Below are 14,011 nucleotides of genomic sequence, written 5' to 3'. Positions count from 1 at the left end.
ATGAAATCAACAGAAAAACAGGCAAAGGTTATGAAAAATAAATCTAAACAAGCCTTAAGCTTATAAAAAAAGATGTTTAATATATGAGAAAATTATAAATTCAAAGTGCAATATTAATACTTTTGACCTATCAGACTGCCAATGATCAAAAAGTATGAGACTGGAAAGAAAGACTGTGGTACACTGATTCATGGACTATAAATGGGCGCACTCTATTTAGGACAAATTAGCAACGTCCTTAGAACTAACTCATATAAAAACCATTTAACCCAACAATTCCACGTCAAGAAATTACCCTCCAGACATTGTTATGTGCACAAAATGACATGCAAAAAGCATTCATTGCAACAATATTTGTGATTTCTCACCAATGTCCATTTAAACAAGGGACATCTAAATAATTTCTATTAACTAGCAACCTGTTATATAAATTTGACACATCATACAAGAGAATAGTATGCAACCATTAAAAATGTGTAAGTTTACTAACTGGTATAGAAGGATCACCAAGATGAATTAAATAGAATATGGTAGCTAAAAATTGTGCATAGTATGTTACTGTGTTCATAAAAGAAAAATATGTACACTTTTTGTTTGTATGACAGTAGAAAAACCTCTGGAAGAATACCAAAAAAGACCTGAAAAAACTTTGCTATCTTCTGCAAGGGATAAAATTAAGATAACTAGAGAACTGAGTAAGAAAGTAAAATTTCACTGAGTAATCTTTTCAGACCTTTTAAATCATTCAACATATTTGTTTTAAACATTTTTTAAATAAGTTACAATTAAAATCCATCATGTTAGATTTTTACCGTAAATATCCAATTTCATCTTTTAAGCACTTTCTAATACTCAATTATTTTCTTCATTGTTGTTTTTGAAGTATTGGGGATTGAATACAGATTAAACTCCTGAACCCAGGAATGCTCTAGCACTGCCCTATATTCCCAGTTTTTTTGGTTTGTTTGTTTTTGTTTTGAGATAGTCTAAGTTAGCTAGGCTGGACTTCTAATCCTCCTGCCTCAACTTCCCAAGTAGCTGGGATTATAGATCCATACCACTATATCCAGCTGTGTTTTTATTTTTAATTTTCACATAATAATGGTGCATTTTTGTGGGATACAGTTTAGTAACCCGATATATGTTAAACTATTATCTAAAGTTCAAATGATCCAAAATGTCCCAGTTTAAAAATTGCCAATATACTTAAAACCATTAAATAAAAATGTACATGCTTAAGCACCTATTTCAGATTTCCAATTATGCTCTTCATGCATTAAGTATTTGTACAGATATGGGTTTTTTCCCTTTTAAGGAAATACTGCTTTCAAAGTTTGCTTTTAACAAGGCAAAGTTCAAAATTAAAGGGCAAGTGACCTAGAGACCAAGATTTCAGTTGGTGTTTTGTCTCTAACTACCTATGACCTCAGTAAAGCCAGTTAGCTAAATCATTAAGGCTTTGCTCTATAGTATAGGTAAGGGAGTTAGATTTGTGTTTCTCAGTTTTAACCCACTCCTCCTTTGAAAACCAGAGTTCACAGCTCCTTTAACATTATTTGAAATTCAAAATAAATTTAATATCAATAGTGAAAAATTAGGGCTGGGGATATAGCTCAGTTGGTAGAGTGCTTGCTTAGCATGCACAAGACCCTGGGTTCAAACCCCAGCACCACTGCCAAAAAAAAATAGTGAAAAATTAAAACAAAAAGACCAGTTTTGTTTTCAAACTAATCCTAAAGCTAATTCTCCAACTTCTTACACCCTCACCCACACTCAGAAAAACTGGAATAGGTGATTTCTAAGGTGTCTTCAAATTTAAAGCATAAGTTCCAAATTTAAGGTGAAAAAACTATCCTTACAATACATATTGTAATTTAACTTGGAATATCTCACTGTTACAAGAGGACCATAGTTTCAACATGAACAAAAAAATAAAATGATGAATATGAAAATAAAAATTCACATTAAGCCCTTCAATTAAGAAGATGCATCCAAGAGAGAATACTGAACCATTTTTAAGACACTAGCAAGCTCTCATTAATATCTGATAAACACAGGATAAATCAACAGTCACATGGTTTAACAATAATAATGCTGTTATGGTTTAGATGTGAGGTGTCCCCCAAAAGCTCAAACGTGAGACAATGCAAGAAGGTTTAGAGAAAAAAAAATGAGCCTTAACCCAATCAGTGAATTAATCCCCTAATGGGATTAACTGAATGGTAACTGAAGGTAGGTTGGGTGTGTCTGGAAGAGGTAGGTTCCTGGGGGCGGGGCATAACTTTGGGGTATATGTTTTTGTATCTGGTGATCATCATGTCAGCTGCTACACTCCAACACACTCTTCTGCCATGTTGTTCTGCCTCAACTCAAGCCCCAAGGAATGGAGCCAGCTGTCTATGGACTGAGACCTCTGAAACTGAGCCCATAAATAAACTTTTCCTCCTCAAAACTGTTTTTGGCAGGTATTGTAGTCACAGCAGCAAAAAAAAAAAAAAAAAACGCTGACTAAAACATGCTATTTAAAGAACTGGCACCTACTTCCTAAGTCCTCACTGTATAAAACAAGAGCTCCATCCCTGACAAACCAATCAACTTGTGCTCACAGAAATAATGAGTAAAAATCTAATTTGAGGTGAGTCCACGTTATAATTCAGAAGGAGAACTGCAGGATTTAAGTGGTGGGGAAAAAACAATACATTATCAGAATGATCTGACTACAAACCTAAATGCACAACTTATTAGCTCTGTAACCATGAACAAGTCTCCTGAACCTACCTGAACTTGTCCTGTTTCAGCAAAAAGAGATTACCAACACCTGCTCTCTCTCTCTCTCTCTCTCTCTCTCTCTCTCTCTCTCTCTCTCTCTCACATGGCATCAATAAGACTACATCAGCTAATGATATGAAGACATAGGATACATGTCTTTGTAAATTCTTATCCCAATACTATTCTAGGAATTGGTTTATGAAAAATGTCTAAGTTCTTGCCACTCTTCTATTCTTACAATACTAGTAACATCAGAATTCTATTCCTTTACTTAACATTTGCCACTGTGATTGAATAGCTATCTGTTTTTCTCTACCACAAAGACCGAACTGTGGGTTCCCAGAAAACAGGGCTCATGTCTTATACAAAACCTAGCCTGGCACATAGCAGATATGATGAACTAAACTCTTTAAAACAGAGAGATATACTATATACTTTAAGTGCATCTCAATGTTTCTTTAAAATTTGAGGGCAATTTTTAAAGCCTAGCAACATAACTAAATAGCAACTTCAAGGTCAAGACTTTAAAACTCATGCCCACCAGTCATAAAAATTTCAGTCACTATTATGTCATAATAAAACACAAAGAAATCCCACCTCTTTATGATCTTCTACAACTGTTAAGATAGTATCAATAGTATGTAAAATTCCCATAGCCATTACTGTTTTGTCTTCAACTTCTTCATATTCATCACTTTGAAGAACTTTGCCAAATATCTCAGCCTAGGCAAAACATATTAAAATATTCAACAGTTGGTACTGTTACAACCCCCCTCATTATAAAAATTAGCAAAAGGGTAATGTCACACATTAAAATATCAGCATCACTCAAACGTTAATTTCTGCACTTTGTGAATAAATCACCTTTTTTCTTACAAAAATATAATCTGTCATATTTTAAATATAGCCATTTCCCCCATATAGTTATCAGTGTGAAATATTCATTAGCCATTACAACCGTTAATTTTTTTTTTTTTTTTTTTTAGAGAGAGAAAGAGAGAGAGGGAGGAGAGAAAGAATTTTAATATTTATTTAGTTTTTGGTGGACACATCATCTTTGTTTGTATGTGGTGCTCAGGATCGAACCCGGGCCACACGCATGCCAGGCGAGCGCGCTACCGCTTGAGCCACATCCCTACCCCCCTTGAGCCACATCCCTACCCCCCTTGAGCCACATCCCCACCCCCCACCCCCGTTAACTAATTTTATTGGTTGTCATTAAGCAAAATGACTTTAAAAAACAGAGAAATTTATCAAAGTGGTAAAACAAAAACAAAAATGCCCCAATGTAAAGAAATTGAGATACCAGAATCAAAGTTAAGAAAGTAAAAATTTAGAACGTTCACATCAAGGCACGTTATGAAATCTTAGGATACTACAGATGAAGAGAGATTATCCTACATGTTATTAGCTTCAAGTCTGCTTAACTACAGGAATATCAGAATTATCAGAGCAAACATTTTTATATTAGTATTTCAGTTACAAATAAAACTGAACTTGAAATTATGGGGTTTAATTTAGATTACTCAAGGATTCCAAGCCAAACTAACAAAAAACTGTCACGTCTTACCAAGTGTTGGGTCATATCAATAGCAATCGAGGCTACCTCTTGACTGTATTCACATATCATCTTCTGGATTACATTAGTAACATCATCATTTTCTGTCTCTCTAACAATGTGCAACAGCTCCTGCATAATAGGCCTCACATGTGGCTTCATATATTCCTTAGCTAATGCAACAAAACAAAATTAGTAAAAGTTAGCCATTCACAGATAGTAAAAGGAATTAACTTGGTAACAGGTCAAGTGACACAAGGTAATACCTAGATAAGGTTCTAGATACACTCATGCTCTATGATGAATAAGTTACAGAGTTGCATCAAATAATATTCACCACTATACCAACTTCAAGAATATAAAAGGGATAAGCAGTTCTACATAAGGACTGTCCTATTCCAAATGCTAATAGTTCCCACTGAAAAATTCTAACTACACATATTGTCATCAGCATAACTTGGAGAACATAAATATTACATCAGTCTTGATGTCAAGTATAAAAACTCATGTACATAAAGATTATCCCAACACTGATGGGGCCCACTCCCTACCCTAATCCATTTCTACCCCTAGATCTCTGGAAAATCCTCATACAAAATCCAGTCCTCCCATTAAAACATGTTAAATAAAGGTAAACAAGGTTCATGTTTTTCATAAAGCTGAATTTGTTTGTAAAGGTTTATTTGAACTTTGAACAGAACATTCTTCTAAACAAACAAATGAGATATTTGTTTTATCACTCCCTAGAAATAATACTTGCTAGAACTGGTAGAACCAAAGAATTCTAAAGTTGAAAAAAATCCTGAAGCCATCTAATCTAACCCCCTCAAGTTTAAATATGTGGAATCTAAGCCTCGACAGATCATATGTCTCACCCAGCTTTCCACGACAAGTTAGTAGCAAAATCAAAACTGAACCCAAGCCTCTCTTCTCAATCTACCTTACTGCCCAGCAATTATTAACTTGTTCCTCATGTAAAACTTTTCCAGAAACCACAATCAATAGGAACTCCTAAAAAAGGGACAAGAATAATCCCCTACAAAATTCTGAGGGAGCAAAAGCCTAGGAATCCAAACTCCTGGAACCTAAAGAACCCCCTTTATTAGGGAAGGAAGTGAATGAAAAATTACCCTTCTAAAAGGCATTTTTGGTTTTACCTTGTATCTGATTAGAAATTAATGACTGAAGAGCAAGGGCAGCTTCAACTTTGACTGGCATCTCCTTATCTTCAATCAGGCTCTTCTTTGCTAATTCAACTGCATTTCTGAGGTTGAGTTCATTGTGAAACTTCAAAGAACTAAATGCATGAAGCACCCAACATGACTATAGTATGAGCAGAAAGTAAACAGAAAGCTATTAGGATTATGGCACTGAGCAATAATGTCACATAAACAAGAACTTTTTTTTTTTTTGGTGGTGGTGGTGGTGCTAGGGATTGAATCCAAGGTCTCACACATGCTAGGCAGGCACTATAACTATAAGCTACACCTGCATCCCTCACACAAGAACTTCTTATTAAAATATCACATTTATTTCAATAATTTTCTTACAGACAAGGATTTTAAGGTATAAAATAGATACACAGAAAACTTACTCTAGCTCGAAGATATCCCAGGTTAGACAACAATAAAGGAAATACATGATTCTGTAGGAATAGCTCGATTTGGTCCTTGAATAAACTCTTCTGTTAGGAAACAGAAATTAAATTTCAATTTATCAGTGGCTTTTCTCATATGTAAGAATCACTTCCTGATAAAGCATGTTTATTATGACTTGCATTTATATACTTCTATTCACAATTTTGTAAAATCGTCTGACCTACATACTGCATATTTTAAAACACAATAATAGTACTTTAGATCAATTAGATATTGATGGATTTTTGTAGAAATAATAACACTAAAATCATTTCCTATCCTTTTTTATAGAGCAGTTTCATAAGGAAAAACTGACAAAAGTCAAATTTTCTCTTAATAAAGAAATAGGTTACAAAAAGAAGGATCTGTATCGTTGACTCAATCACCCAGAGGAAGTCATAATTTTTAAATTATCCATAACTTTCATACTATCTTATTAGTCTGTGCTTTGCAATTTTATTAAGTAAATTAAATTTTGATAATCTTAACCTTCAATAAAATCTCAGCTAGGGAACCAATCACATGCAGGGCTCCATCTTTCTTCCTAGGGTCAAAGTTCGGGTCTGTTAGGATTTGATAACAGAATGCCATCATTTTTGGCAACACCTAAAGAAATAGAAGAATCCATTTTAGTCTACAAGAACTTTCATTATCTTAATAAAGTATTAAATATGATATAAATTTTCAAAAATAAAAACCATTTTATTGTGTTTTATCAAATAACCTTAAGCTCAATAAGAAAGGTACAATTTATTTTTTAAAAAAAACTAACCAAAGTACTTCACTCTTTTCCCCTACTAGAACAAAGAATATTGTTAAACTGACAAGTTACAACTAATGATAATATTATTTTTGAATACTAGGGGTATATTAGAATATACTTTTTTTCCTTACTAGAGCAAAAATATTCTTAAACTAGGTTATAACTAATACAAGATAATTTTCAAATACAATGAGTACATTAAAAAGAATAATTATATACCTCTTTCCTTTTCTTTGCAGCAGTATATAAGAGAGTCTGGGCTGCTGTGGTAGGAGAAGCATAATCTTCAAAAATATCTAGGATTTCAAAAGGTCAAACCATATTAGTAAAAATGTAGTGACTTATGATACAGATTTTAAATCTGACCAACCAATAATTCAGACCAAAAAATAAAATAATCCACATAATGCCATTCATAGCATAAAGAAGCTAAGAAGAACAGGTGCAGTAGTACACGCCTATAATCCCAGCAACTGTAGAGACTGAGGCAGGAGGAACATGAGTTTGACATCAGCCTCAGCAACTTAGTGAGATCCCATCTCAACAAAAAAGGGCTTAGGAGTGTAGCTCAGTGGTAAAACACCCTAGGGTTCAATCCCTGGTACCAAGTTGGGGAAAAAAAGGAGAAAATTAGCTAATCATTTTGTCTTGCCAAAGCAAACTAGAAAAACAAATACATAAGGAAGGGGAAGTAATAAATTCTACACATGAGTTTCAAAAAAACAAAGAAACAAAGCAGGTGGTAAATGTTTCATTTGCTCTTCCTGAACTTTGTCTCCAAGAGAAAAAGTACCTCCTCACTTACAAAGCCCTGTAAAAACACCAGAGTCTGATAATCTAATGCTCATACCAGTAAGTTTAACTCAGATAGCTAGAGATACCTGGCTGAACAGATGACAGCACAGCTTTGTCATAGCACATTTGGCATCTTTGTGTTAGTTCTAGTAGTTGATTTCGACATTTACTGAAGACATATTAAGGTCATGCACTAGTAGAGGAATACAGAGGAGGAAAGGATAAAAAATATAAAATAAGACAAATAAGACAAAGCTCCTGACTTCAGATAGCTTCTAACTTGTGGGAGAGACAGAAACACACAAATTAATATTTTACTATGTTAAGTGCTTAAAGGAGGATAAAGGGAAACAACTTAGGTAACCTACACAGTTCAACAGCTTCCAGGAAGATCAAATTGCAAAGAACCCCAGAAAATTGTGCACATGCAGTATGTCTAAAAGAAATCCTATTCCCTGTGGAATACTTAGTCATAGGGAAAGGAGACAGGTGAAATAGGGTACCCCCAAAACATGCAGAAATCTAAAGGCTGTCTCAGAGTTGAGAACAACCCAATCCATAGGTGAGAACAAAGAAAAAGATGGTCCCTGCAAATCCACGGGACACAGCCTAAGTAACAGATGGCTTCATGAGTATTTCAGCACTCCTAAGAGAGATACAGAGGATTTTCATCTCCCACACCCAAAGGCCTCAAATTCTCTTGTTCAAAAACACCAAACTCTCATGAGCTTCAGTTAAACAAACAAAGTGAAACTTTGGGAATTTAACAAAGTGATTTAAAAAAACTGCTTAAAATGTAAATATAGTTATATTGTTTTACATATCCAGGAACTATTAAGGAAAAAATATCTCAAGTACCAAATTTCATCCTTATATACTCATATGGATCTTCTTGCCAAAGCTCTTCATCCTCATCTTTATAGCACATCACAGAAAAAATCACATCTTCGGAGATATTCTAAGATGAGAAACAAACAAAACAACAAATGGGTATAGGTTATTCAAATTTGGGGAATACCAATAGTGTATTCATTGACAGTCTCTATGATCATATTCTTCCAATTATAGTATTTCTTCTTTTAAGCCTGCATTCACTATGGTGAAAGCAAGTAAGCAAAAGTCCCCAAGCAGACATAGGGGTTAGAATTACAGGTAAGATTGCTTTTGAACAGCGAGTAAAAGCACAGAGAAAGAAACAAATATAAACTACTCTTTGAAGCAACAACAGGGACAATGAAATTTTACTAACAAATTGACATTAAACAGACTTTGATTTCTTTAAGGAAGAAAAATGTCAAGTCAGGGATATATTTCTATTTCTTACGTTGAAATTCTTAACATTTCCACTTTGGTCCTAAATGTCCACTGATCAACAATATTATAATTTTCTTTTTTTTCTTCCACTTTCAAAAGACTAATTTTCAATCTCCAAACTGCATGTTTAGGGCTGGGAATATAGCTCAGTTGGTAGAGTGCTTGCCTTGCATGCACAAGGCCCTGGGTTCAATCCCCAGTACCCCCCCACACAAAAAAAATGGCATGTTTAGGGAGGTCCTAAACTAGTGGCCTCTCTTACACTGCTCTAACAACTACTTATACAAAACTGAATAATTCAAGAATGGATCCTTCTCTAAAACAGACCATATCTTATGCCATAAAGCAACTGTTACCAATACAAAGAATAAAGGTAATAACCTGCATCCTTTCAGATCATAATGGAAAAAATTAGAAATCAATGATAGAATGAAAAATAGAAGCTACTGTAATACCTGGAGACTAAATAATATGCTATTGAATGATGAATGCATAATAGCAGAAATCAGAGATGAAATTAAAAAATACTTAGAGGTAAATGAGAATAGTAATACAATGTATCAAAATCTCTGGGACACCATGAAGGCAGTACTAAGAGGAAAGTTCATTGCATTGAGCTCATTCATTAAAAGAATAATAAGTCAACATATAAATTACCTAACATTACAACTCAAAGCCACAGAAAAAGAACAATTCAACACCAAAAATAGAAGACAGGAAGTAACTAAAATCAGAGCAGAAAATAATGAAATTGAAACGAAAGAAACAATTGAAAAAACTGACAAAACAAAAAGTTGGTTCTTTGAAAAAATAAGTAAAATTGATAAACTCCTAGCCATACTAACAAAGAGAAAAAAAGAGAAAACTCAAATTACTAAACATATGAGGAAAAAAGAAATATCACAACAAACACAACTAAAATACAGAAGATAATTAGAAACTATTTTGAAATTTATACTCCAATAAAATAGAAAACTTAGAAGACACAAATTTCTAGAGACCTACCCAAACTGAATCAGTAGAACATACACAATTTAAATCAAGGATCAATTACAAGTAATGAAATAGAAAATGCCAAGCTGGGGTTGTAGCTCAGTGGTAGAGCAATTGCCAAGCATGTGTGAGGCACTGGGTTCAATTCTCAGCACCACTTATAAATAAATAAATAATGAACGTTCATCAACCAAAAAAAAAAGAAATAGAAAATGCCATCAAAAGCCTACCAATCAAGAAAAGCCCAGGACAAAACAGATCCTCAGCTAAGTTCTACAAGATACTATATATTTTTTTTAAAGTACTTCTCAGTTCTCAATGGACGTCTATTTTGTTTATTTATATGTGGTGCTGAGGATAGAACCCAGTGCCTCACACATGCTAGGCAAGCACTCTGCCACTTAGCCACAATCCCAGCCCCAAGATACTATATTTTTAAAACTAGTAGTAACAGAATGCTAACCAAATCCTATGCTGGACACAAAGGAAAAGTGAAATAATTTATTTTCTTGTTACATACCAACTTATAGAACTTAAGAACTCATAGTTGGGAAGTGGTGATTCAGCTCCTAATGTTTTTGAATTAGCCAGGATTATTTATGTGTGAGTTATTTATTAATGGCCCATAATTTTTTATTCTCGTTTGTAGTTTAAGTAATAATGCTGAATTCTACCTTAAGTAAACAATTGGTATAAAACAGAAAATGTTAACTTCTACTGAAGAACTTAATCTAAAGAAAATAAAAAGCTTTTCTGCTCAGACCTATAAAAGAAAAACGGTGCACATATCAGATTTTATTTTCTATAAAATAATACGGTCTTAGTAGAGCCCAACTGAGTTTTCAAAATACTTTCTCACAAAATGCCTCATTTGATCCTAGTAACCTTTAGATAAGAAATGTTATGAGCCTCAACAGAAGAGAAACTGAGATAAATGAGATTTTAAACAAAGTCAACTTTCAATCCAAGTCTTCCAACTCTCAAAATGAAAGGCCTCGCTCTTTTCAAATGACTAAATTTTTCAAGTCCATAACAGATGTAAGATTGTGCTTATTAGAAGTTATTAATGGAAATAAAGAGATACTAAATATAAATACAGGATTAATAACACTAATTTTACCTGGGAAACCTAAGTTAACTGGAGAACGATTCTGGAGAGCTGCTCTATGACACTTACCTGTATGTGTGGCTTCATCTGCTTCCAGGTTACAGAATGAACAACCCCTTGGTTGAGATAGTTGAATGCTTGCTGAAGAATACGAGGGGCTACATACTCTTTCTGTCTATATTGATCTAAAATTTTTAGTAGTACCTATAGGAAAATAGGAAGAGATAATATGGGAAAACAACTTTAAAATTAAAAAAGATGAGGCACTTTAGGTATAACAAAATCCAAAATACATAGAGATTAAAAATAATAGATTTAGGAGGAAATCAATATTTTGTGAGAAAGCTCACATAGGCAGTTATAATTTTTAGATACATCCGCGTTACACTGAATCAAAGGCTGACTTGCTGTGACTCCCAGGCATTTGTCCTACTTTTAACCTGCAGAAATACTCAGACTAAGTCTAATTTCTATTCCACTGTTGGCTCTTTGAAATAAATTAAGACTTCTATTTTAAGAAAAATGCAGCTCAGTGGTAGAGCACCCTAGCTTCAATCCCCACTACCACAAAAATAATGTAATGAATTAGTATGTCTATAATTCACTTTTGAGTAGATGGAAATAATTCTCTGTTTTAAAAGTGAAGGCTTATTACCTGCTGAATTCCCACTGCATAGGTTTTCAAGAAGAATTCAGAAAATTCAAAATATTCTTTTGTGACATTTCCTGGGCTTCCATACCTTAAAATTCAAAAAAAAATTTCAAATACTATGAAGTTTAAAAACAAAGCAAGCTCACTAGCTTAAATATAGTCATTGAAAGATGCATTCTATTGTAACAAAACTAACACATTCCTCTTTTTCAGAAGGCACAAAATGAAATCATAAAGAGCTGGGTTCAAACTCTGAGCCATACTTAAAATTTCACATGTAAGCTTTTACTTTCTAAATCAAGAATTCCTACAGAGCTAATGGTAAGACTAAAAAATGCTTATCTGACATGTAATAATTTTCTTTCCATAAAATGTTTATCTGACATGTAATAAATTTCTCTCAATAAATGTTCTTTTTTAAAAATTTTTTAATTTGTTCTAATGATTTATACATTACAGTAGAATGCATTTTGACACACTGTACACAAATGAAGTACAACTTTTCATTCATCTGGCTGTACATGGTGCAGTCACTCCAGTAGTGTAATCATACATGTATGTAGGGTAATAATGTTCATCTCATTACACCATCCTTCCCATCCCCACAGCCCTTTCCCTCCCCTCATTGCCCTCTGCACAATCCAAAGTTCCTTCATTCTTCCCTATCTCCCCAATAAATGCTCTTACAATTAAATTTTACTTTCTAATGGAGCTTGATAGCCATGCACCTTCTTACATAATTCCTGGATATTTCTAATGGACTGAATAATGTTATTTTTCCATGTTTTTCACAGAATAAAAGAGCCAGAGAAGGCTCCCTACCTCATTATGATCTCAAAGCCAATGATCGCAATTAAGCCACTTTAAACCAAGGGTGACTTTTTGCCCTCTGTGGTTTTGAAGACATATAATTATAAACTGCAGAGCAAGAAGGGAAGTGTCCACTTTTATTATACTGACTGTATAAGCTAAATGTAATAAACAGAGAATTACCGTTCAAAGAGACGAGCTACAATATGCAGAGCCCACTTTTTACACTTCCACCATACTAGTTCTGGTCTATCATCTTCATCAATTTGCAGAGTCTCCTAAGAGGGCAAAAATCACGCAGATTAAATGTCTGCATAATAGAAGGATTTATGTGACTAACAAAAACAGAATAAGTCTTGGTATAAATTAAATCATATTAAATGTGTAGTTAGATTGCTCTACAAGCATTCTTTATAGATTGCTAGGTAGAAATTAAATAAGCAAATTTCATAGTCAATGCCATTGTTCACATTATCCACTATCTTCAATAGGGCCAAATAAGTAGACAACAAAATATAAACATCATGATCCCTTGATAAAACTCTTGAGATAGCAAAAAGCCTCTACACTTTAATCTGAGTGATGCTCACAAAATTTTACATACTAAATTTTGAGCATCTAATATATGTACATTAAACCTTTATGTTTAATGTACATATATTATATGTTTCAAATTAAAGAGAATAAAACTAGAGATATAGCTTAGTGGTAGAAAGTATACTTAGCATGTGTAAGACCTACGTTTATTCCTAGCACACACATACACAAAGATAAGAACAATGGAAAGAATATTGTACACTTTAAGACCATCTTAAATGTAAAAATACAAAAAGTTAAGCCAAATGTAGTAATCCCAGCAACTCAGGAAGTTAAGGCAGAAGTATCACAAGTTTGAGGCCAGCCTAGGCAACTTAGTGAGACCTCGTTTCAAAATTTAAAAAGGGGCTGGGGATGTGGCTCAAGCGGTAGCGCGCTCATCTGGCGTGCCTGTGGCCCGGGTTCGATCCTCAACACCACATACAAATAACGATGTTGTGTCCGCCAATAACTAAAAAATAAATATTAAAAAAATTCTCTCTCTCTCTCCCTCTATCACTCTCTCTTTAAAAAAAAAATGTAAAAAAAAAAAAAAAGGGCTGGGGATGTGTCTCACTGTAAAGGACCCCTGAGTTCAACCCTAAGAACAGCAAAAGAAAAAATATATTGGGAAGTGAGGGATTAATTTGACAGATGCAGAAATACTCTCACTGCAGATCAAAAGAAGAGACATATGAAATAGGCAAACTTAGAATTCAGTGTATACTCATAATAGGCATCTTCAGCCACTGTTTATTAAAGTATAAATCAGGGTGCCCTTTCTGGAAATCATTCCGTAAGATGTATCAAAAGCCTAAACACTTTTAGAAATTTTTCTAGAGAAAATAATTGTGCACGTGCACAAAAATGTAACTGTGTTCTCATATTTAAAACACTAAAAGCATCTGACAAAAATGAAGTATAAAACATTCATAATCAAAAAAATATATATATATATTAAATTTTAGGCCAAAATGAACTTCAAAATAGTATATACAAGTACTATTTTTTATTCATAAACTATTGTATGTAGATG

At 33.7% G+C, this 14,011-nt stretch overlaps 1 protein-coding gene and 1 non-coding gene across 5 annotated transcripts in view; one reads left to right on the top strand and one right to left on the bottom strand.

Moving 5' to 3' along the window:
• The window catches only part of Ipo8 (importin 8), a 76,836-nt gene that overhangs the window by 31,942 nt on the left and 30,883 nt on the right, over positions 1-14,011 (bottom strand). For all 4 annotated transcript variants that reach the window (XR_013422995.1, XM_078014966.1, XM_078014965.1 and 1 more), the window contains 10 exons: positions 12,583-12,677; positions 11,593-11,677; positions 11,007-11,141; positions 8,381-8,480; positions 6,947-7,023; positions 6,454-6,570; positions 5,922-6,011; positions 5,485-5,650; positions 4,340-4,500; positions 3,367-3,492 (listed from right to left, as the gene is read on the bottom strand). Coding sequence is in view for 3 of the 4 variants with exons in the window: in XM_078014966.1 (XP_077871092.1) it covers positions 3,367-3,492; positions 4,340-4,500; positions 5,485-5,650; positions 5,922-6,011; positions 6,454-6,570; positions 6,947-7,023; positions 8,381-8,480; positions 11,007-11,141; positions 11,593-11,677; positions 12,583-12,677 (1,152 nt within the window). In the remaining variant the exon portion in view is untranslated. The remainder of the gene's footprint in view (positions 1-3,366; positions 3,493-4,339; positions 4,501-5,484; positions 5,651-5,921; positions 6,012-6,453; positions 6,571-6,946; positions 7,024-8,380; positions 8,481-11,006; positions 11,142-11,592; positions 11,678-12,582; positions 12,678-14,011) is intronic.
• Positions 8,972-9,044, top strand: Trnaa-ugc (transfer RNA alanine (anticodon UGC)). The gene has a single exon. It is a non-coding gene; the product is annotated as a tRNA-Ala (tRNA).

This window comes from Ictidomys tridecemlineatus, chromosome 6 (genome assembly GCF_052094955.1).
Source record: "Ictidomys tridecemlineatus isolate mIctTri1 chromosome 6, mIctTri1.hap1, whole genome shotgun sequence".
Taxonomy (NCBI): Eukaryota; Metazoa; Chordata; class Mammalia; order Rodentia; family Sciuridae; genus Ictidomys; species Ictidomys tridecemlineatus.
This window is presented reverse-complemented; position numbering and strand designations above follow the sequence as displayed.